General features: G+C 41.6%; 1 protein-coding gene across 2 annotated transcripts in view; it reads right to left on the bottom strand.

Annotated features, from left to right (window-relative positions):
* The window catches only part of LOC109447664 (myocardial zonula adherens protein), a 108,471-nt gene that overhangs the window by 51,451 nt on the left and 31,115 nt on the right, over positions 1–25,905 (bottom strand). For both annotated transcript variants that reach the window (XM_019732237.3, XM_088797241.1), the window contains exons 5-10: positions 25,039–25,152; positions 21,851–22,003; positions 17,956–18,081; positions 16,806–16,934; positions 12,675–12,754; positions 11,092–11,197 (exon numbers count right to left, since the gene is read on the bottom strand). In XM_019732237.3, coding sequence (XP_019587796.3) covers positions 11,092–11,197; positions 12,675–12,754; positions 16,806–16,934; positions 17,956–18,081; positions 21,851–22,003; positions 25,039–25,152 — 708 coding nt within the window. The remainder of the gene's footprint in view (positions 1–11,091; positions 11,198–12,674; positions 12,755–16,805; positions 16,935–17,955; positions 18,082–21,850; positions 22,004–25,038; positions 25,153–25,905) is intronic.

Raw genomic sequence — 25,905 nt, 5'->3', positions numbered from 1 at the left:
CCCATTCAGTCCCTGCCTAGAAAAAATCCAATCCATCCTGCAAGACTCAGTCAAATATCACCTCCTCCCTAAAGACTCCCCACCCACACCAGAATTAGTGAGCATTTAGGGCACTGGGCGAAGCTTAGCATGCATCGTATCAGTCACTCCTCATAACAACCCTGAAGCAGATGCTATATATCATTCCCATTCTGTTGCCAAGGAAACTGATTGTCACAGGATAAGTAACTTGCTCAAGTATATAAAGCCCCGTCAAAAGCAGGGGCAGGATGCAGAGCCAAACTTCACTTATTCAAAGTCTATGAGCTTAACCATTATTGTCTCCAGTTTCTTTGCGCCAGCACACAGCCCATACCCCTGATGAACACTTATTAGATTCTGCCTTGAGTTTTAACAGGCTTTAATGTCAACCAGAAAGTCCTTTGAGGGCAGGAACTCACATCCATTTTTGCATTCGGTTCATAAAAGGTGCTTCTTAAATGTTCACTGAGTGACTCATCAAACAAGAACCCCTCCCATAAGTTGGACCTAGCTCCTCATCATCCCCACTCGAGGTCTGTGTTCCCTGCATATGTGAGCACAGAGGCAGGAGAATGAGACTATTTGAAGACAGTGGCACAAGGGAAACAGCTCTAGCTTGATAAAAAAGAACTCAGTGGGGCAAGGATGGACCATTCAATAAATGCAGTTAGAGAAACAAGCTTTACATGAGCTCCCCCTGTTCATACCATATATACAAAAAATAAATTCCACATGGATTATTCTTTATTTGTTCAATAAATATTTATTGAGCACCTCCTCTATGCCAGTGATTATTCCAGGTGTTACGGATACAGCTAAGAACAAAACAGACAACAGCCACTGCCCTCAGGGAGCTTACATTCTAGTGGAGGGAAACAGACAACAAATAAATAAGCAAAACAGATAAATGTAGAATATATTACAAGATGACAGGATAGATAGCTATGGCAAAAAACAAAGTACGGAAGAGGTTGGAGGCTATGAGTTGGGGTAGGGGTGTAATTAAAGACCTAAAGATGAAAACAGAGCTCTAAAACTATTACAAAAAATATTCTTATGACAAACAAGACAACACAACACAAAAAGATTGAGACTTTACACCAAAATAAAAACTTGTATATTATATAAGACACAATAAACAAACAAAAACCATTGATGTGGAGAAGATAATCCACATATTTTTTGATAAATGAATATTGATAATACACAGAGTTCCTACAAATGAGCAGGAAAAAAAGATAAACAACCAAATGGAAAAAATAAACAAAAGATATCAACAGCCAACTCATAAGGGTGGAAGCCTGAATGGTCAATAAGCTTATGAAAAAACGCTCAACCTTTCCAGTCATAATGAGTAGTAATCACGCTGACACAAATTAAAATCAAAACAAAGAGATTCTATTTCACAAATGGCAAAAATTATAGTCTAACAGTGCCAAGAGGTGGTGAGGATGTGGGAAACCTGCCTTCCCATACATGACAGGTGGAAGTATATGTGTACTTTGGAAAGAAATTGGGCAAGATCTAGGTGAAGGTGAAATTGTGCCAACCTGAGGCTCTGGCAATTCCTCCTCTAAGTCCATTCACTAGCTAGAGATGCACAGAGACACATTTGGTACTGTTTGTAACAGAATAAAAATTTGGAAACAAGGTAAATGTCTATCAATAAGATACATTACAATATATTCACATAACGGAATATGAGACAGCCATTAAATGAATACTTAGATCTATATATAACAACATCAAAAACAAAATTGGGAAAAGGAGTAAGTTGCAAAATATATACAATAAATTTTACTTATTTATATATTATTTAAAAAATTACATACATTTTTAAACACATAAACTAAGCTATATTCTGATAATAAATATATATGTTGTAAAACATGGAAACATGGTCTGGATAGAGACCAAATTGCCTCTGGAGAAAAACGGAGGGGGAATAAGGAAAAAGATCGTAACTGAGGAGGAATAAAAAGAGAACCTCTTCTTTGTAATGTTTTCTTTTTATTTAGAAAAAAATATGAAATATGCCAAAATGTTAACACTTGTCAATTTTAGAGAACAGTACCGGGGTTTTTTTGTTTTTATGGTTCTCTAAAATTTTCCATATTTAAACATTTTTTCCAATAACAAAAAGAAGCAAAAAACAAATGCAGGCTTTAGAGTCAAAGATCTGGGTGTGGACCAGCACCGTCACCATTTGCTAAGGGATGGCCAGCTATGTAGTTTTTAAGACTCTTTAAGTCTCAGTTTCTTGGGCTAAAATAAAAGGTGGGGGTGGCTAACAATACCTCCCACAGAGGGTTAAGTTGGGAATGCGAGGTCTAGATGCATAACCTTGAAACATGAGAAACATCCAACAGCTGCTAGTTACTTGGACAGGAGTGCAGCCTCACATATTCTCTATGGCAGAACCTGGGCACCTAGTCTCTAAGAAATATTTCAGAGCCAGTTAGAAACAATCAACAAAGAGAAAGTGGATTCGGTGACATTTACAAAAAAAGACCTTCTCCCTTGAAAGGACAATTTGCATTGTGAATACATTCATCAGTGCATGTCATACAATGAACCTGCAATATTCCTTTCTATAATGCATAGGAAAAAAGGCTCCTATATGTATGCGCTCTCTGAGACCTTCCAAAATTTCACATTTTAGATAAAGTATCTAAGATTTCAAAATAAAGTGAATAATATAATGTTAAATACTAGAATCTGAAACTATAACATTTTCATTTACCCTAAATAAATTCTTCCTCAAACTTTTGAGCAGCACTGCTTTGGGTTGGGGCCTGAGTGGCCATGAAACAGAATTGCAAACTTAAGAGCCCAAGGCTAATGATCCCGTTAAAGGGAGGAGGAGGGAGGGGAGGATGTGAGCACCTAACTCAGATTTGATAAGCAGTAAGTCAAGTTCACACCATATCACAATCCCGGCAAGAAAGGGTGAATTGAGGGGCACAGACAAGGGCAGGGGGGAGTGGGTGGAGGGAGGTGCTATCAGGCTGGGACCCGGATCGAGGAGATCACCAATTAGCCCAGACCCAGCGCCAGTTCTAGGAGGAGATGCATGAGGTGCCGAGGGCATGAAATTTGGGAGGCACTCTCAGGGTCCTGCAAACAACCCAGGCACCTCTTCCACTTTCTGTGCACAAAATAAAGCCTATCTGGCTTTCAAGTACTCTGTAGCCCAAAAGAGGGAAGATGGTCCAAGGGCAGGAGAGAAGCTCATAAGGGTGGCCCACTTTCAAGTCATCACATTCCCATTTCTCAAGTCATTACATTCACTATTTCATTTTTTGAATCTGGGTAACGAATCGATTCCACAAGAACAAATATCAGAAACTTTTTCATCAGAGACTTAGAAAAACATGAGGGCAGTGAAGGTATGCATCCCTAGACACAGTGTAGGTCACGACGCTAGAGTGACATCTAGACTAGCGACTCTCAAACCCGACTGAAATCTCCCTAGCGGAAGTCTGGATACCCAGCAGAGTATGTGGGCACCTGCACTTAAACAGAGTATAGGTTAAGTGCTTTAACAGTTCATTACTGGTATGAAAAATTCTTCATCTGTTACCTTTCCCATCCACTGCCTACTTGCGTAAGCTGAGCAGAAGCATCTAAAATGAAAGACCAAAGACAACTATTGACAAGAACACATCTACCTGCCCACTTTGCTACGAGGAAGTAGTGGGAGTGGAGAACTGTCCAAAGTCTAAGTGACGCTCGGCCCCTCAATGAACTTAAACCATAGCCCCGTCTACTAGCTTATACAGGCTACGACCCCCCAATGACTATTTCTATCACTGCTGCTGCTACTGCTAGTTTTCAGCAACACTGTTAGGTTTTGATGAGATACCAGCACCTGTGGCTGTCTCAAGACTTCCATAAAAATAAATCAGGCATGGTGTCTATTTCACTTCAATATATTTCAGCCAAATATATTTCTCTCTTCATCAGATATACTTCTCCTTTTCATGAAGGTAGTTGAACTGTCTATCCAGGCAAAACATCCGTGGTGATAGAAGCCAACCAAACTTTTCTTAAACAAACAAGAAGGGTGCTAAGTTGACTAGTGCTGTTCATCTCCATTGAGAGACCTCCTCAGGGCCACCTCCCACATACACATATAATCAAACTGCATGGGCACTTGGCTGCTTCTGTTTTTTCTGGGGTGTGATCTGGTGGGGAGCACTTCCTTCCTGGAGCACTGCAGTTCTTCAAGCCCGCTTCCCATCTCCTTAGCAGGTGTTCTCAGCAGCTTTTCCATCTGTGAGGCTCCATTTCCCAAGATCTTAGCACCAGCCTCCACCTGGCACTTTCTGAATGATATTTTAGTACAATTTTTCATCGCAGTTCCTTCTTTGGTGTCTAGGAACCCAAGTTTCTAAAAATACTTTGTGGATCTTTGAGTTCTCTTGACTCTGCAGTGTGAAGTTGTACAAGCTGAGGTAACAGGATTTGGTGTTTTCAAAAAGAGAGCCCTACATGGTCACATTTTCCTTTCAATAGCATGTCCTTCCTGTGTTGTCCATTAGCTCCTCAGATACATGCCACCTCTTCCCAGCAGAGAGAGTGCAAGTGTTCTTCTAATCACCAACCATAAAAGGAATTGCTTCCAACCCAGAGCAGGCTACCATTTTATCATCTTCCAAAGAGCCGGAGACTAAATCTGGAGAAGAGTTCGTGTGACATGATCTGGAAACAGTTCAATTGAGTGGATTATTAGGGTTGTGGGCTCAGTGCTATGGCTCCTTTCCCTTACCCCATTTAGCTAATTATCAGTGATGGAGATTCATCTGAATCCTCTAAACACAGGCATTTTGGCAAATGTACATTTGTGTTGCACATTTCGGCACATCACACAATAGTTTTAAAGTAAATTGTGTGCTAACAAATGTCTGATCCATTCAAAATGGAAGATTCTCAGGATGAAGAGAATTTAAAATTTTTAAATTGCTTTGTGTATAAAGTCTACTCAAAGGACTAATGGCTAAGCTAGAATGCCGCACAAAGCACAGAAGAGAAAAGTTTACCCAAAGATCCCATTTGGCTCACAAGACTCTCAAAGGAGAGAAGGGCAACCCTACGTTTTGGTGAAGAAATCAACCCAGCTAGCTACTTTTGCTATTAATTCAGTTAACTTTACTTTGGGTATACACAGCAGGAACCCACCCACCAGTAATAATAATAATAGTAGCTAATATTGTTGGGTATTTCCTATGTTCCAATTAATATGCTGTATTATATATACAGCTGCTCCTTTAATAACCCATGTTTGAACTGCATGGGTCTACTTATACACAATTTGTTTTTTAATAAATATGGAAAATGTATTTTTCCTTCCTTATGATTTTCTTAATAACATTTTCTTCTCTCTAGCTTACTTTATTGTAAGAATACAGTATGTAATACACATAACATACAAAACTGTTAATTGACTATGTTATCGGTAAGGCTCCAGGTCAACAGTAGGCTATTAGTAATTAAGTTTTTAGGGAGTCAAAAGTCATATGTGGAATTCAACAGCATGAGGGGCTGGCTCCCCTAACCCTCATGCTGTTCAAGGGTCAACTGTACACCATCTCATTTAACTCTTACGAAAAATCCTCTCAGGTAGATACTGTTATTAACCCCATTTTACAGACAAAAATACTAACTTTTTGAAACTTCCACAACTAGTAAATGCAAATCGGTCTATTTCTAAAGCCCATGTTCATCTCCATTTCCTAGGCCACCTTTCCTGTTACCCACAAAGGTCTCTCACTGTACTTGTCTCAGGTCTCTAAATGCACAGGATGCGTGCAGACTCACGGCCTGGGAGCTAAGTTATGGGGAGTTGAAAAAAGACAAGAGCAGCCCCACTTTGCTGACTGACTCAAGAGCCAGAAAGCAGTAACGCACACCTCCACTCTCAGAAGAGTTACTCGTCATCTATTCTCCCTGACCTAGTAGCTCTCGCCCGAAAATCTGTTGTATTGTAACAAGAGAATCACTCTTAAAAAATCGAAGGCATGATAATTAAATACTTTCAAAACAAGTTCTTAAGAATTGCAAAAATGTGCTGCTTTGTCTTGCCCTTGAGAAGTGGTCACTGTTAATACTGTGATTTCAACAAGAACCCATATCCTTCTTTCTAAGGAGGGGAAGTGTGGCCAAGTGTAAGGTCTTCTGTGTAGGCAGAAGTGGGTACTTTAAACCAAGGTGAGGCATACACTAGCACTGTGGGAAGAGGACCCATGAGAACCACTTTTGGTCTCTTTTTTAGTGGTAGGTCCTCAGCTTCCACTGGATTGGATTCTGTCCCTTTACATCTCTATCATCTGTTTAAAAGTATGGCTAATCTACCCGCCTTGATAACAACGTCTTTCTAGATGGACATGGTAGCCTCTGGGAAGTTTTTATCTGGACACCACCAGCCCAGCACCGCTACTAAGAGCGAGCACTCTGGATGTGGCTTTCAAGAAGTGCTAGATCCCCTGACAGGACCTTCAGATGGCCACACACTTGGAGCAGCTCTTCCTCTTCAGTGCTCCTGGTCGCTGCTGACTGGTTTCCCAGGCTTTCTTCCCTGGAGCCTTTCTACTCCAAGTTAACTATCAGCTTTCCACCTCAGGGATAGCAGCTTCTATGGGAGGATAGCTGAATACATTAATGACATGCTAACTCAACATGGAGACTCATGTCATTGTTCTAAGCATCCAGAGCATTGGTTTTCAATCCCCTCTGCATAGTGGAATCTTGTGGAACTTGAAACACTGACCACAAAAACCCCAACACCCAGTCCCTCCCTCCTCCCCCCCATCTGCCAAGTTCTGGCATTTTTAAAACTTCCTAGTGATTCTAACGTGCAGCCTGCATGGAGAAGCACTGATAAGAAAATCAATTCCTTACACCTTTGCACTCATTAAACATCTAAATTACAGAAGGGGGTGAGGGATGCAATTGTTTTCCACAAAAGAAATTTCTAAAGAATGCCTCTTCTGAAACTGAAGGGAAACCTCTTCACTTTCTGTTGGAAGAAACATTTCGCCCATCGCAAACGCCATGGAAAATTAAATGAAGGAAGTGATGAAGAGAAAGGATGCCTATGGTTGATGTGGAAAAGAGTAAAGGAACTCTTTATTAAATTACTATTTATTCAGCTGCATAATATTTGCCTGTGGACAAAATGTAAATTCACCCTTTTGGGGGGCAAATAAGAATTTATTTCTCCTCAGATGATTTTCCCCTTGGCAGAAAAGCTGTTTTGGTTGCCAGGAGACTGGGCCTTGGTGAAGGCAGGCAAATAAGAGAGAATGACCCTGCTGATTGAAGAAATAATATTTAAAGATGTGTCATGATGTTCACTGCTCGGACTTCAGGTACCACCCAGGCTTTTGCTCCTCCTCGATCCCCTGGATTCTTTGATGACAAGCTAAAGAATGCAGCCTGGTTGGAGGCAAAGGACCTAATCCCCACAGAAGCAGGAAGCTCAAGCCAAGGATGACTGGAACTCAGGTAACACCAGACGGGAAGATCCATGAGCACAGGGCCACATCTGTCCTGCTCCCCACTGGTACCCAGCCCAGCACAGAGAAAGTGCTGGTGGATATCTGCTGCATGGATAGATGAGTGAAATTCCCCACAGTGCTGCTTTTTTCAGTCACTCTATATTTTCCGGCAAACCCTTAAAAGTTAAAAGGGGCACATACAGGGCTTCTTTTCATATTCTTGTTTTTCTTTTTGTCATAGCCAGAACCGGTTGGAAAAACTAGTGATGGGAGGGAGATAACCAGTCCCTGACATCCGGTATAAAGATCGAGCCTCGTGGGGGTAGTTGGTCCCACACTTAACATCAAGGCACTTGTGTTGTCTTTTTTCAATGAACTTGACCCCATGAGATATATATTAATCCTTCACTTCATAAATGCCCATCTTATTCCCTTCTTACATGCACAAGTCCTTACTGAAATATACTGTCCCACACAATGAAAATTGCCATTATTGAGCTAAGGACTACAAAACCTAGGCCGTTTACCTTTTATTTAGTATATTATTACTTTTTATTAAGAAATTACATTCTACTGAGGTGAAAGGAAGTACAATGCCTAACATTTAAGAATTCCAAGAACCTCAGTAATAATACCTGGATGCTTGGAGCTGAAAAAGGAAGCCCATCACGTCTTCGTAGACATGATGACTAAAATGACACCAACAATGGATAGAGGCTGAATTCCCACCCTCGGTGAATGGGAAGCTGTCACACTGACAAGCTTTTCAACTTCATGTGAGGGAAGGAAAACTTTCCCTAACATTTGCTATATGTAAAAGTTGCCTCTATTTCTAGGTCAAATTTGTCTTAACATCTGGGTAAGCTGGAGTTCATAGATAAAGACATACTTTTCTTTTAAAGTCAAGGTTCAAAATTCCACAAGTAACTAATTTAGTAGTCAGGATTTTTCAAAATTTGATCCAAATGTCCTGAAGTGATTTAGTTATTATTTGTTAATTTTGCAAAGTAATTTAAGCAAAGTAATGATAATGTTGAGATCATAACAACAGGCACAGCCTAAGAAGCAATAGGGAATTCTTTATTTATAAAGAGCTCTATCTCCTTACCTCATAAGAATGCACTCGTGGTGACGGGCTAAATACCTTCCCAGGGCAGCCAATATTAGAAATGTCTTCTTTAAGTTAAACAAAGAGCTGAAATTTGCCTTTTCACAAGTGCCACCCAGTGGTTCTAGCCTGGCTTTGCATTGCAATACAAAGCAAAAATATATTCTCTCTTCTTGATGACTGTTTTCTAAGGTACCAATTCAGCTCTTGTGTCTCTCCTGGGCCATATCTTCCCAAAGCCCTTCAACTATTCCCTGAATTACTAGAGTTCTCAACTCCTTTCCAGCCTGGTCCGGCTCTTCTGAATGGGCTCATTTGTCAATGTCCCTTTTCCACATTTCTAACTTAAAAAAAAAAAAAAAAAAAAAAGTATTCCCATAAATGGTTACAGCAATTGAGATTTTAAGCCATCTTTTTGTTGTATAAGTTCACACGGTGTACTGGAAAAGCACATTCTTACTACCTGATTTAGACAGTTGTTTAAATCTAAAATAAAAAGTTTCTCTCTCTAATTCTCCATCCACTGTTGGAACCCAGTGGGCCCCTGGGAGTTGCTCCTACTGATGGCATCATCCTAAAATTCAGCCCGTGATTTCATTCCAATGACTGGGTCTTTCAGACGACATCATCAGGGCTTCGAGAAGCTTATTTGGGAGATATTAAATCACAGGTAGAAAAAGCAAGGCATGGACAGTGATATTTATATGCTTCCCTATTTTCATATGCAGACATTCCCCCACTCCCTTCAAATTGGTATGTCCATTATATTCCAGAAGTAAGTTAGAAAACAGAGAATCCTAAATTTCTTTGAAAATGTCTTTTAAAAACTTATCTCTGATTTGGGTACCAATTGTAAATTCTTACACCTAATAATTGAATCAGAAGCCAACCAATATGAGGTTTTGTTGACTGATTCTCTAATATTAGATACAAAAACAATACAGACCACCACCCTGTGGTAAGTGGGAGAAATGCACTGCTCCACAGTCAAGGAGCCACATGAGAAATACCGATAGCCCTGCCCCAGACTTAATGTGTGTGAAATTCAGAAGCAGAAAAATATGCTCTGACAGCCATGGTTCACTGAGATGCTAATTGTGACAAAGTAATGCTTCTCCTTGGGAAACACATTTCTGACATGTACCTAGTGTTGACAACGGGCAGGATTTACCCATCACTGTTGCTTGCAGTGCTCCTGTCCAGGTGTGCAAAGGGACTGTGAAGGTGCATCCATGGGTCTCTCATCTGAACATCTGCTCCCCATTCTTTTATTCTATTGCTCCCTGAGACTTACATACAAGCTGATAAAAGACTCATGAATTCAACACTGTACCACTGGATTACTTGTTTGGGAAGCAGATTTAATCTAACATAGGTGTATGTCCTACACATAAGAAGAAGAAAAAAAGTATCCCTTTCCATCCTCACAATTTCCTGACTTTAACCCCACTCCACTAATTATCTCCAACATTTTATAGATCAATCAAAGAGATATACTTTTAAACTTTTGTCTGTCCTGTGTATGAATTATTTATTAGAAGTAGATACACTTTTAATTTTAGTAATTCTTTAATAAAAGAGATAACTTTTCATAGTGCTTAATTGAAACTTTTTCTTTTCTTTGCAAGTTAGGGACTTAGACCCTTGGGAATTCTTATAACCCTGTTAATACTAATTGCTCCTTTTTCTATCTAATTTTTTTAACTGAGCAAGAAATAATTATAATAGTATGTGATTAGCTTTACCACAGCATGGACTTTCTTCTGTTGAATACCACCACAAGAAAGAGACAGATTATACTAATACGGGTTAGAATAATATTTTTTCTCTTACAGAAATATAAATGTTCAACTTACCTGTTTTTTTTCATTGAGAAAAATAAATAGTAAACTATGTCTAGTGTATAGTAAACTTATAATGGTTACACACTACATAGACGGTTAAGGAGAGAAAGTATGGTGGAAAAGAGAAAAGATGAAGAAGAAACAGGAGAGAAGAGAATGAGGGAAGAAGAGAGAAGAAAGAGAGAGGAACAGACAGGAAAAGGGAGTAAATGAGACACACCCAGAAATGAAGAAAGGACATGAGTGGTAGCCATTGAAGAGGCAGGCAGAGGGGGAGTGCAGAGAACTGAGCTGAAGTAAATTTTTCCTGTCACACCCTTTGGTCCCTGAGCTGTACACACCAACATATGGTATTGCTGTCCTCTGAAAGTGGGTGCACTTATGAACTGCACGTCACAGCCTCTTAACTGTAACTCTTTGATCTGGAGAAACACTCTTTTAGTGAGAGAAACACACAGAGAACATAGGAGGAAATCCCCCTCTGAGTCAAGATGGCAGTGACCTGAACAAGTTCACTGTGAGCCACAGAAAACTGAGCTGAGTGAGATCGGGCTCTTGAGCTGAAATGTCCCCACCACAGGAAGCAATCCTGGGCCCATGACCTTTTACAAGAGCTCACCTCCTCAACCATCTGCTTGACTTTCTTCTGCTGGCAATGAACCATGTCATCTAGGTGTCTGATCCGTTCCCGGAGGCTGGCAGACGCCTCCTCCAGCTGCTGATACCTAACACAAACAGAAGAGACAGCAACTGAGTCCTACACCAAAGCAGCAATACAAGCATTGAAAGACACCTCTTAGAAGAACTATTGCCAAGAACAAGAAAGGGAACTCCAAGATGCACTTCTAACTTTGTATGTACCCTAGGTGATTAACTACCAATTGACCGTGCCACCGTAGAAGAAATATAAAACTTTTCAAGTTCCCATTTGTAAGTTTTACCCTGTATGAGGACAGTTACTATACTTTTAAGGGACTGAGAGAGACCTTTTTTTTGTACAGGTAAGAGAGGCTCTCTCTTTTGGGATTAATAAAATATTGGGACATCCAGTAAATTATTTTGATTAGGAGAACAGAAGAACAGGAGTCTAGCAACACAACAAAATATCTGAAATCAGAGCTCCCAGCAGAACTCTGGGAAGTCTGAAATTATCATTGTTCTACATATCATTATTTTGGGAAAATGGGAAATACATTGAAAGACCTTCTCTGCATCAAAACAGAGTGAACCACATCATAAACATTTCATACTTTTTTCAACAGCACGAATTATTCTTTGACTTTGCTTGTTTAAAAAAAAACAAAAAAACAAAGCAACCAAAAGATGAGCTCTTCAGTTCTTGGGTACCACTGAATCGGAGTACGGGATGAAGGGTCTGGTGGTCTGCTTACCACTTCCTATCTCTGCTAGGTCCCTCCTCAGTACTACGTTAAAGATTAGGGAAGACTCCCATAACTTTGCAAACTCTGAAGTTGCCTAAGAGGAAGGAAAACAGGTCTTTTTCTAGCACATACCATACGGCAGGCAATACACCCAACGGTTCTCTCACTAATAACCCAGTGAGAAGGACACTGCTATTACCACCATAAACCCCTCCTCCTTTAAAGAAGAATTCCCATTTCACAGACAAGCAAAGCATCTCAGGGTTAAGTAACTTGCCCAAAATGCTCAAATCATCCCAACCTTGTTTTCCTTCACTATAAAAGGACCTCTCTGCCTTTTGATTTCTAGAAGAGAACATGTACTACTTCTGCATTTTCCACACATGGCTTTATACTCTCAGAGCCAAGGGACAAGGTAAGGTTTGACTGAGCAATGTTTGGAAACAAACAAACAAACAAAAGATATTTTAAAATTCATTTCCATGGCAATATTATTAGTCATAGTTGATGAGTTTTCTCATTAACAAGATGCATTCTGGAGTGCAAGGTTATAGATAACATTGATAGACTGAAATTTAGCACTTGAGATAGTGCAAAATTAAAATGTGTTCCAATGCACAAGCCATGGGCTGTAGGATGTGGCTGTATGCTCTTTAAGAAACCAGTTCCATACTGGAAGCTCTCAGCCAAAGTTTTGCACACATAAGTCTGCAATAAGAGATGACTAAATGAGTGAAAATGCAAAGACCAAGTGAGCACACAAACACACAGCATGTCCACCACCTAAATCCATTACAAGATAAAAGGCATTATGTCTTACCTTCCGTTGTCAGACTCAGTTATTTCCCCTGACATTTCTGTTTCATGCTCTAGGAGTTGTAGTTGCAGTTGATGGCGTTCCTGAAACAGACACAGACATTTTCATCAATGGATTAAACTGAGTTGGACAGAGAATGCATATCAGGCAATTCCAGCACTAGTGAGTTCTATATAACATCCCATGGGTTTTACAGGCCCACTCACCAGAGTCCAGACAAAGCTAAAATATGCCAAATCTGTTGGTGTGTGTTTATAGACTTATTTATGAATTAGAGACAAACATCCTAGATAAAGCCATTCACGATTTCTTTTTTTAAAGTATTCTGTCAGCCTAGGTTCAGATAGACGTTTTGTGGAATTTAGAGTTCTAAAAAATGATAATCAGTACTCTAAATCAGTAGCCTGTGGTTATTGAGAAATTCTTGATTATTTTCTGTATCATCAACAAAAGAGGCTCTAGAATATAGGTAATATCCTATACACCAATCAGGGTGGTGTTCACACAGGTGTGTTCACTTGTAAAAATGAGGTGTGGTAGTCAGGACAATGGCCCCCAATGATGGCCACATCCTAATCCCTGAAAGCTGCGAATATGTTGCCTAACATGAAAAAAGGAACTCTGCAGATGTGATTAAGGGTCCTAAAAGTAGAGAAATTATCCTGGATTATCTATTGAGGCCCTTATTGGAAGGAGGAAGGAGAGTTAGAATCAGAGAGACAGAAATTGGAAAATGCTATACTGCCAGCTCCAAAGTTAAGAGGATGGGGCCCTGAGTCAAGGAATATGTGTGTACGTGGTCTCAAGAAGTTAGAAAAGGCCAGGGAATGGATTCTCCTCTAGAGCTTCCAAAAGGAACCCAGCCCTGCTAACATTTTGGTTTCAGGACTTCTGACCTCTAGAACTATAAGAGAACAAATTCATGTTATTTTAAGCCACGAACTGTGATAATTTGTTACAGCAGCAATAGGAAACTAATACATATATTAAGCTGTGCATTAAGATTTGTATCCTTTGCTGTTTCTATGTAAATTTACACATTTACCCCCCCGAAAACAATATAAAGCTATGAACAATTATTTATTTGGACACAGTGGAAAATGTTAATAAAGCATAGTATTCATCATAACCCAAATTGCACTGGAAATACATTACTGATGTTGGTGTAATAAATTTCCTTAAAATGAAGTTTACCAAATCCTGCTCACTAATTGGGAGATGATTTTACTTTAGGCCCTTCTGTAAAGAGTACTAAGCTTCATCTTTATTCTCAGAAATTCTCCCCAACAAACTCTTACTTGTTATACAGATGCCAAATCTCTTTTCTCACAAGTTATTCAAAGCAAATGTCTGAAAACTTAACGCCCTCAATTTCTAAAGCTATAAGCTGTGGTATACCAGGGAACAGACCAAAGAGATGGGGGAGCAATCCACCCTGGAAGGAAGAGTATATTATCATCAATGTATTTAGAGTCATAAGGGAAGACCGACTTTTGGTGGGATTTTGTTATTAGTTCTCAATCTGTACAGCGAATACACATTCTTACGGCCCAACTTGGGCAGAATGCCCCCCTTACCCCCACATGGCAGGCCACTCGTCTACATTAGCCCTGAAATAATAGTGATGAACCTTTCACAGGTGAACTCTCCTTCCAATGCCCCCTAAAAAAGCTGTCATAAAGTAGGGCAAAAGGCCTCACTTATAGCACACTTTAGAAGTTTGACTTTTTCCTAAATTGAACTACTAATACAACACATCTAAAGTGGACACTACACAATACTTTCTTACCTTTGTATGTCCCTGATTACCTGGTTAAACCATCACCCAGATCAAGGGGTAGGATATTATCTGTTCTGCTGAAGGGTCCCTGGGAGAGTACATTCCTTAAAAGATTGTTAACTACTAGAAAAGAACTGGTCCAAATACAATGCTCCAAAAAGAAACAGTAAACTGAGGTATGTAGGAGAGAAGCCATTCAAAAGCACGTGGTTTGTCCTTAAGGAAAATCAAAAAACTCAGTGTGAGCAGGACACAAACACTGCCACAGTTCACGCTTGTGGACACACTGTTCACATAGTATGTGACACAGATTTGGTGCAATTCCGGCTCTCAAAGATTTATCCCTAAAGGGGAAAGAGCAGTACATTGGTATATCTTAGCTAAGTAAAGCAAGTATTTCTCTAGCCTAAATGGAAAAGATTTAGGGAAAGGATAATCAATTTTCAATTACTAAAGAAAAAGCCAACAGGACTTGGGGAACATTTTGTTACATAAATGCGGGCAGGAAGGGCTGGCCTTACCACTCCCCTGGCCTCCTACCCACACCTTCATACCAGCTCTACATGGAAATCAGGGGGAAAAAGCTGGGAACTCGCAGATTCACAAGGCTACAAAGAAGATAACCTATAAAACAGGTCCAGCTAAAATAATAATAATAACAATAAATAAATAAATAAATAAATAAATAAATAAATAAATAATAAATAGAAAAGCTGATTCTGGGCAGACACTTAGGCAAGTCTGTAACAAAATAAAAATCAGAGCCCCCAATTTTTGAACCCTTACTATACATATGTTGGCATTGTGCTTAGCACTTTGCATGCGTTTTTCTCATTTACTCCTCACAAAAGCCCTAAGAATAAGAATTAGGATTATCAGCATTTAACCAAAGAGCATATTGAGTTTGCAAAAGCCAAGTAACGAGAAAGAGAGACAAGACTGAAACCCCAGGTCTATCTCATTCTAAAACCTATGCTCCCAACCATTGCAGAGACTCTCTCTCTATAAGATGGCTCCCTGCACAAACCACCTCCCCCTGCTACCTGCTCACCTTACTTCTTTATGCTGCAGGACAATCTGTCACCCAGAGGGAGCACTCGCATTAACCAACATCTTCTGCTGTTGTAGGAGAGCAGTAATATGGGAGAAAGCTCTCCCAAGTTCTAGAAAATGCGCTTGTTGCCAATCTTCACTACTGCCACCTTCAACCAATACTGACAGTCTCAGTCCTGCCACTTGTCCTCTCTTCAATAAAAGATAGGATTCTGTTTTCCAAGGGCTAGAGTTAAAACTGTAATTGACCCATGAGTTAGCTCAAGTCCCTCCCAAATAAAGAAATTACATAACATGGGAACCCCCAGCAAATCCTGAAGCTCCATGGCACTGAATTTAATGCCATTTCCTCTCTGGTTACACCTCACCTTGTCAGGGGACTGTAGAGAGGCTTATGCTGCAGATATCAGGGGTAAGGAGACCTCTCCTCAGAACCACTTGGAAGTCCAGATATTGACTTTGCTCATATTGTCATCCCCTCTCCCTCCATCATCAACCTGGAGATTCTCAGCATTAAGCATGACGTACTTGTACATGGTAATACGTCACGGTCTTGGAAAATCACTGCTGTTCTGCAAATTCACATGCAGCTAGGGAGACATTTTCCAGAAGCCAGTCCCAGCTTTGGCCTTCAACTACTACCCCTCCCCAGAAGTCAGCTGTCACCTGCCAAAGGTCACCCTCGCTCTTTCTTCCCTGCTTCCTTCCTTTTCTCTTTTCCTCTCTCCCACCCCTTCTTCCCTTTTCTCCACTTCCTGCCCAATCTCTGGCCTCCTCCCTTTCTCTAGGCTGGCTTCATTATCTCTCAGCTGAACTTCTGCCTTCCCCATGTCTTCCCCATTCCCACCCATCAGCCTATTTACTCCGCCCACAGAGAAATGTGGCCCCAATCTGACATGTGGCCTGTCAAAGAAAAACCAACCATTCAGAAGCACGCCCCAGAAATAGCAGGCTTGGTGTATGGATGTACTGTCTAAATAGGACCGATCACTCAACAAGGGAACTAAGTTCATGTCTGCGGCACCAGAAAAGCAAGATCACTAAAATATTCATTTTTATAAATAATTTTACACATAATGTTTTTTAAAGTATCAAAATAGTCACTATGGGAAAAATTAGAACTGTCTTGGAATTCCTCATACATGACAGTTTTGTCTTTTTTGTTTCTTTAATCCGAAATTGCAGGGATAAGAGGAGTCTGTGTTGAGGGTAACTCAGACCTTCAGATATACCTACAGGGGAACTGAGGAAATGCAGGGGCATCTGGGCAAGTGGCAACAGGCCGAAGCTGTGTCTGTTACCTTTTCCATGCGTTCGATCAGCCTGTCCAGCTCCCCAATCCTCTGGTCTTTCTCCTCTAGGCTGATCTCTGCCACCTGCATCTTTTTATTGGCTTCTTCAATCGCTTTCAGAAAATTATTGGTTTCTTCCTGCAAAAATAACACACTGTCCTCAGCAGAGGCATGGCGTCCCTAGGCTACCAAGCAGGGTCCAAACAGTTCTGGCCTTGCTAAATAACAATGCTGGTTTAAATGCATGACCTTGGGGACTAGAAGTGTCTCCCAGATCATGAACTCAACTTCCATGGTTCTGGTTCTCACCTGTTAATAAAGACACATCACATGGCTTTGTAATGGGCCTAGTTATTTATTTTTCCTTTTTACCCTTGAGTCCTTATGTCTAAAGGAAGCCTACGAGTGTTATTTATCCTTTGACTAGGTGCTCAGAGTGTCACTGGATGTGCCAACAATGTAAAGAGAATTGAGGACAGATTTGAAGTTGAATGCAGAATGCCCAAATCATTCTTCCATATTGCAATGCACCAACTCAATCCATCATTCAGCACATTTATTAATCCTGTAAAGACACAAGATAAGGCAGACATGGAGCCTCTACCTTCAAAGAACTTATGCTCTGCTAGAGAAGCAAAGATATGAGACATGCAGCCCACTCTCATAGCAGGTACAAGAGAATGCCACAGCATTAGCAGCGAGACGGGGGCTTCCCAAGGGCGGGGAGACTTCTGGCCGTGGGAATGGAAAAGACTTCATTCATGGAGAGGGTGGCGTTTTCAAGGCTCTTTGGGAGCTTAGGCAGGATCAGGGACAGGGAAGGAGAAAATTTCAGGTAGAGGGGAGCCAAGTGGAGTGAGGAAAGGCACAGCTGCAGGTAAGCCCCGGATCTGCTTGGATACTGGCAAATGGTCAGATTAGCTGGAGAGAGGGGTGTATTTAGAAGCTAGAATTGGGGACTATTCTGAAGAGGGAGGGGAATGAATAAAGGAAAGGAGAGAGAAGGCAAGGGAGTGAATGGGCAAACAATAAATTCCTTGAGCCCTCAGCCAGGAGTCACTCCACTAACTCACCTCCAAGCAGAAACCCTACTATTTAAACCTCACCAACAATAATGAACCAGAAACTGTTATTGTACTGGCAGCTACAACACACTCACCAGGAGAGCTTCTTTCTCAGCACCGTGCTTCTGCTGCTCTTCATGCAGCTTTTCCTCGTACTGGCTGTACAGCTTCTTGGTCATCTCTCTCATCACCTCCGCATTGGCTTCTTGGGAGGACTCCACCTACAAAGAGACGCATTTCAGAGCGACAACTTTTGAAGGTTCCAGGGCCTCAGCCCCCTTCAGTCTGTTCGTATGATGTGTGGACACACAGAGTGAGCCCATTGACCAGAGCCCTGCAGTGAGACAGAGGCAGCAGGAAATAATGGAGACAGGGACAGAAGGCAGAAGAAAAGGGTACACACGTGCACAGAAAATAAAAAGTGGCTCTTACCTTCTACTAATCCACTTGATTTTATCAGGAAAAGCTGTTCCACACGAGTACATTTTTTCAAAAGGCGGAAACTTACTGAAGTATCAACTCCACCCCCCAAATTTAGCCATTTTTACATTGACTTCTCTCCAAAATTGACCGTGCTCCACTGACTTATTAACCCCTTTCTTCAATGACTTTTCCTGTCTCATGGTCTTTTGATCCTGAAACTTTACTAATTTTTATTCTATCAGTTTTAATAAACCTTTTTCTCTGGATAATAGGTCCATAACCAAATTGGTCCCAGAAAGATGCAGGTTTTTTAATCCTTGAATATTCTGTTGTGTGCTGAGAAATAAGATCACTACATTATTAGAACTGGGTCAGAGTAGAATAAGCTATAAAATTTAAAAAAATAAAAAGTTTATCTATAGCAGGAAGCAGTGAGTAAGAGAGGAAAGGGGATATTACAGATATAAATATTCTATTTTTGAATATACTTTGTTTTGTAACACTGACTTTGAAACCAAGTAAATTTAGCTGTCATAAAAAAATTAAACTTCAAAAAAATTATTCATCAAGACTACTCAATGGGAAATGAATAGTCTTTTCAACAAATGGTACTGGGACAACTGGGTAGCCACATGCAAAAGAATGAAATGGGATTCCTAACACCATATACAAAAATTAACTAGAACTGGATCAAAGGTTAAATATAAAAGCTGAAACTACAAAACTCTTAGAAGAAAACATAAGGTAAATCTTTGTGACCTTTGATTAGGCAACGGCTTCTTAGAGATGACCCCAAAAACATAAGTAACAAAAAAGTAAATTAGACTTCATCAATATTTAATATTAAAAACTTCTGTGCTTCAAAGGATACCATTAAGAAAGTGACAGGAGAAAATATTTGCAAATCACATATCTAATAACTTGTACCCAGAGTATATAAAGAATTTTTATAACTCGATAATAAAATATAAATGATCCAATTAAAACATGGGCAAAAGATCTGATAGACACTCCAAAGAAGATAAACAAATGACCTATAAGCACAAGAAATGATGCTCAATGTCACTCATTATCAGGGAAATGCAAATCCATAATGAGTTCCCACTTCACATTCACTATGATGGTTATCATCAGTAACAAGTATTGGTGAGAATGTGGAGAAATCCGAATCCTCTTACACTGCTGGTGGGAATGTAAAATAGTGCCAGCATATCTCTAGATTACGTTTCATATTGTTTGACTTTCCTTCCACCCCTCTATGTGCATACATTACTCGGAAAAACACTTTTTGTCAGAAAATCAGGGCAGCCTTTGGAGAAAAGTCCACATGGAATTGAAGCTGTCCCATTGGTTGCACAGGCCAGTCAATCACTAGGAAAGACTTAAGGTCATATAAGAAATCTGGACTCTTCCTTTCCATCCCTTTATGCTTTCCCAAATGTTGCATTTGGAAACATTCCACCTGGTTTGGGCAACACTAAGCTGGGGGCTCCTGGTGGCTTGGGCAGACCCAGTTGGGAGACAACAAAAAGTCAGCAGAGTTGTGGGTGAGGTGAGCCGGGCTTAGGATGGAGGTGGCTGGTATTTCCTTTCTGCCCAGGCCCTGTCCTTACCTGTAAACTTCATGCCATTGATTTTATGCTACAGAAGGTTTGTTTGTGTCCTTTCCTTCCAGCTTATCGCTTGTTAAAGCTGAGTCTGCTGGATATATAACCCTGGATAAGTCAGGTGTACTCCACCCTGAATAGGTTACATGGTGCCTACTTCAAAGATGCCCTCTAATTCTCCCTTCTCATCACTGGGCAAGTTCTGCTACCAAGAAGCCACAAAAGGGAAAATCCTGAACAGAGATTATCATCAGCGGAGAGAGACCCAGTCCATCCTGCATTGTGTTTCCACCGCAAACACGGACTTCTAGAAAGGGCTCTGTCCCTCAAGTCCTGTTCACTCTGCATCCAGGTCACATGAAACACTCTGAGTCCCATAAGTTTCTAAGTTGTCTTTTTTTTTTTTTTTTTGGCAGGAGGATGGGGAGTAAAGTAAAGCATTAGTCTCTAAAACAGGCAACTGTAGGCTGGATTTTGAGGCTTGGTATCCGTGGAAGCAGCCAGACTGCCAAACTGCCTAATGATGTCCCCAGATGCCTGATGTCACATCACCTCTGGAACAAAGGAGACTATCCAGGACAGACATATGCAGTAGACACTCAATACATAATCGTGGAGTGAAGGACAGGATAATGATCCTAGGCTGAGGAAAAGACTTAAAAGAGTAACTTCAGAGTTTTTCAGCTATACAATTCTTTTTTTCAAAGTAATTGTCACTCAGAAACACAATATATGAAACAGTAAAGAAAGAGCTTTCTGTTTGATGCAAACACAAAGAGGAGCTGATTACTCTAGAGCAGGGGTGTCCAAATTGCGGCCCGCAGGCCAATGGCGGCCCGTAATCCATTGTTAATTGGTCTGCAGCCAGTTCCAAAAATATATTTAGTTTACTTAAATAAACCAGGTGAGGCAATATGTACCTCACCTCGAGTGAGTGGCCCGGCTGTTTGTGTATTTTACCGCATATGGCCCTTGGTGAAAACCGTTAAAAAAAGTTTGGACACCCCTGGTCTAGAGCTCTTTGGTCCCCCTTCCCACAAGCACACCAGGTGCTTGTGTTTCGCGAGTGGACTGTGATGGTACAACCCCATGGCGGCAATCATAGAGACTAAGTGGTACAGTGTGGCAGCCTCTCCTACCCATTTGAGGCAGCCCACAGGGAGGGGGACCATATGTCCCAGTCTGTTCCCCTAACTAAATTCTTAATAGCACCACCGTTCACTCCCAAATATACTCCACTTTGAACAATAAGCTACCTGGATGCACTACCCATAAGGCACTCTGCTCTAGGAGAGCCTGAGGCTACACTGACCACAATTTGAAAACCACAGGCTTAAATACAGACAAATTAATTCTGGAAATAATTGGTTGAGTGCCGTATATGAGCTATCTTTGGGTCTGCTCCTGCCACTGCGGAGAAAATCTATCCATGTTTCAAATTTTGGAGGAGCATTCACACTTCTGCTCCACAGAAGCCCAGCAGTGGAATAAGAATAGCCTGGTGGGCAAGAGGGACATCGCCCAGACTCCTTGGTCACCCATCGATTTTCTTTCTGTTTGTGCTTCAGCTGTTTACTCTCAAATCAGACAGAAGGGCCTTGGGCCTCAGCGCAAATCTAAACTGTGAAGCTGCTGAAGTCCCAGACCTGTGGGCATCCCTAGTGCCTCTTCGGTTCGTAACAGCGGTATCATGATGACTGTCTCAGCAGCTCCTGAGGCCACTGGGTCCAAGGCACGAGTGACCAGGGCGAGTGCCCCAGATATGGGGCTCCTCCCAATCTGAACTGACTGTTGTGAACACAGCACCCTCCTCAGTGCCAACCTTGTGCAGGTGGCCACAAAAGAAAATTCAGTGAAGAAGAGAACAGAGACAGGAAATGGGAGAGCTAAAGATGGGAGGAGAGAAAGGAGAAGGAAAGAAGAAAAACGCTAACAGGAAATCTGCACTCCCATACTTTACCTTCATTTTCAGCAGCTGGTTTTCAACTTGTGCTACCTCTAACTGCCTCTGCTTTTCCCGCAGCTTGTCCATGGATGCTTCGTATGTCTGCTGCAAATTTCTGATTTGATCCCTAATGTTGCTATTTTCCAAAGTAACATCCACGAGCGTTTTCTAGTGGGATGAAAATAAAAACAAATCCAGGTCTAGTGGTATAAGAAAACATGGCCAGAGTTATCAACTAGGATATCCCTTTGTCATTAACCATCAAGGTAGATGCCTGGGCCCAGGAGCTGCAAACCTGGGACCCTCATGTTAGAGTGGCTGAGTGCCCCACAGTGGTCAAGACGTCTGTCACCCTGGAGCTGGGTGGGCCAGCTCCCCTGTAACACCCCACAGCTGCGGCCAATCCCACCTGCCACTGCTTAGGATGGATGGAAATGGATTAAAATGGAGTCTTTCCAAAGAAAAGTGCTCATTATACTTTGGTGTTTCACATGGGAAAAAAAAATAGGTTTGAAAACAGTAATTATAGAACAATCTCATTTTGGAAAAAAAATATATAAACATTTGTGCAAATGTATTAATACGGAGAAAATTTTAAAAGACTAGGAAGAAATTTACCAAAATCGAAATCACAGTTTCCCCTATGTGATAGGATTATGGATGACATTTATTTTCCTCTTTGAGTTTTCTATATTTTCCAGATACCCCAATGAAATCAGAAAACAAAATGTGTTTTGTAGAATGGAGATGTTTTCCTTTTATTCTTACAGGGGCTGTCACTGCTGTGCTCCTAGACTGCCTGCCAGGACAGCGACACCAAGGCTGAGTTTACTGCAATGCCCGCAAATCCTTCACCTTCCTCCCTCAGGCAGAGAAGGCTGGTGATGAAGGAGTACCAGGAACAGAGTTTGGTGACTCAGATAAGTGCCTGACAAGTGTCAAAAGCCTGGTGATTATTGCTCCAGGCCACCCACTGCAGCAAAAATGTTTAAATTAGTATTGTTGCTACTTAATGTTTCGGGTTCTATTTCGTGAACTCTCCTTACAGAAAAATGGCTTCCAGAACACAGAATTCCTACCACTGGAAACTGGGTTCTGAGCTCCTCTGTAACCTCCCCAAGTCATCTACAACTTTAAATCATAAGATTTGGAAACTCTGGTGTTGGACACACGTTCTAACATCCTTGTTCTCTTGGTAGATGATCTGTTTCTGAAGCTTCCTCAACTCCTTAGCCTCCACTTTGGAAAAGAGGCCGTATTCCTTAACCTATTTGAATCAGAGAAAGGATTTTCAATGGTGGTAAATCAGGAAGCCATTTGGAAGCAGGGAATCACAGAACACTGCAGCTGGAAGTGGGGGTAGACACCACCTCGCCCAACCAGCCCGTCTCCAAGCCCCACTGGCTTTCCAGACATTGCTCTTGTGCTCATGAACCTATGTCTGGACTAAGAGGCCAGGATTCTAGTGCTGGCTCTGCCTCTAGTTGGATACCAAGTTCAGGTCATTTCCCTCTGTTGGCCTCGGTTTGTTTATCCACAAAACAACGGGGTTGGAGATCATCTCAACAGTTCTTTCCAGCTCTGACATTCTCTGAAATTGAACCCAGAGTCTGGTCTCACTGTCAATAATAGTGAAATGGAAGAGACTGGGGCCTTGTAGAAATAAGAAGCCAACTATCTTCAGATTCATTTGTTTCCTGGCTGTGAGATGGTACCTTTCCTTTCTCCTTTTTTTCCCTCCTTTTCTTTTTCTTCTCCTTCTTCCTCCCATTCCTCTTCTCATTCTTTTTAACAATGGTTTTTAATCTTTTCATTACAAGGCTCCTTTGTGTACCCTGGACTAAGAGACTGGACCATAACTAGGAATCAGTCTGGGTACCTGGGTTATGGTTGACCCTGTTCTAACATCTGACCTCTGAAGTAAATGCCTGGAATGTCAGTGGGATGGCAAATCAGAAAGATAAGGGGAAAGAAAACCCAGAAACTTAGTGCAGATACCAACCAGATGTGAACTCCAGTGAGGTACATCATTTCCTGGTTGACTAGGAGCGAGAAGTCTAGCAGGGGTGAAAAGGGAACCTTCGTGAGCCCCCTTGATGGCAGGAGTCAGGGAAAACAAAGGCTACTGAATAAACCAGACCCAAAGTAGGGCTTGGCCCAAGGCCCGGGGAGAACTGGTAAGCAGGAAAAGGGTGGGACACAGAGGCCCCACCAGCAATGGGCCTCCCAGACAAATCCAAACAAGGGGCCCACCCAGGCCCACTGTGGGACGGTGGCCTAGCTTTGTTTGTGGCACCGCTGCCACAACAGTTATTATTAGAGAATACTGGGTTCTAGGGGAAGTGGATAATCCTAACATGAAAATTTGTTTGCTTATGTGATAAATTATTTATATAGAGCCAGAAAGGATATGAAATAGCCTGTGGAACTTTTAAAAAGGAGGGTAAAAAGATAAGAGCCAAATAAAGTTGGAGCAGGGGCCTGCATATTAGGAAACTAAAGACAAAGAATGCTGTTTCAGGTGAATAACAATGCTTTGCTTTGAATATTTTCAAGTTAATTTGCTTGAACATTTGCAAGTTAATTTGCTTGTCAGATTGGGGGCTCAGCTGGGAGAGTAACCATGGGTAGCATCTAAGTGGTCAACTTCTGGCAAATCAAATTAACCAAGAGAGCAAGTCCCCTGAAGCAGGTTGACAACACACATGTGCACACAGGTAGGCTCCTGCAGCTTTCTGCTACCCTGTCTGGTACCACAAGAGATTCTTTAAAATGCACCTGATTTCTTTCAATGCAAAATAATTTCTACACTAGGAAAAAGTGCTTAATAGCCTTTGGGAGTTCCCCGCCATGAATGAATACAGTTTGCCTTTGGTTAAGTTTGGCTTTTCTGTGATTGGGTGGAACTTCCTGTAACACAGGGGCTACTGGGAGTGGGGATTGCTGTGCTGTTGTAGGCACTGACACTTAAGACTTGGGCATCCAGTGCTGCAGCTGACATCTCTAGCATGGAACTCAGGATCTAAACCTCCATTTCAATGGGGGCAAAAACAACTGCTATGCAAAGGTTTCGAGTCTCAACTTGAAAGCACTTCCTTCGATGTCCTCCACAGCCTGCACTGTGGCCACACTTAAAGGATTCTGAGTACTGAGCTGAGGACATTCCATGAGGGCACCCCATCTAACAGGAAGCAGAAGAATACCTGTAGGTCGATGGAGTCTGACGCCAAAGCTGAGTTCATGGCATTAAAACTGTCCAGGGCTGACGACTGTGTCTGGATGTGATTCTCTAGATAGTTCTGCTGGGCCTGTGAAACCTGGATAGATTGAGGAAACAGTTACACAAAACCAATACACACATACCCATGGTAATCTCTGTTTAGGCTGAAACTCTCTACTGAGAGCACCCATCCACTTCAACGATATTTCCAGTACAGCTTTAAATTAAAAGGTCAATATCTGCATGATTTCCACCCAGAGAGTGGAGAGACAAGAATACTTTTCCTTTGGATAGTATTTACACGTTCACCCACCAGGCTTTTCTTAGTCCTCACAAGAACACTCCGTGGCAGACAGACAGTCCCCTTTACAAGGAGGAAACAGTATCAGAGAAGTTAAAGGATCAGCACACAAAGCACTTAGAAGTGGCACCACTGGAACTAGAACCTCGTTGGACTATCTTCTTGTGCCCTCTGGCTTGTTCTACTCAACACAGAAAGAATATACTTTGGGCACCCCAATTCTCAGGAGTGATTTTTGCGGCTGCTGCTGTTGTGTTGTCTTTGTTGGGTGTGTGTGTTTGACAGGTTTGAGAGAGTTCATTAGAGGCCAGTCTTAAGCTAGAGGGAGGTCTAGCTGGACAGAGAGAGGCAGGGAGGCAGCAGAGCTAGAGGAAGGGTTCTGGGAAAGCTCAAAGGTGGACCCCTGTAGGAGCCACAGAAAGCAGCCAGGCGTTGACAGTGCACCCTGCAAATGGGAGAGACAGTTGAAACAGCAGGCCAGGACCAGAGCAGGTGGCATGTTCTCATGCAGGGGAGTATTCATATAGCAGTAATTTAGCAATCAGTCTG

The sequence above is a fragment of the Rhinolophus sinicus genome, chromosome 3 (genome assembly GCF_057876585.1).
Source record: "Rhinolophus sinicus isolate RSI-liver-muscle chromosome 3, RSI-T2T, whole genome shotgun sequence".
NCBI lineage: Eukaryota > Metazoa > Chordata > Mammalia > Chiroptera > Rhinolophidae > Rhinolophus > Rhinolophus sinicus.
This window is presented reverse-complemented; position numbering and strand designations above follow the sequence as displayed.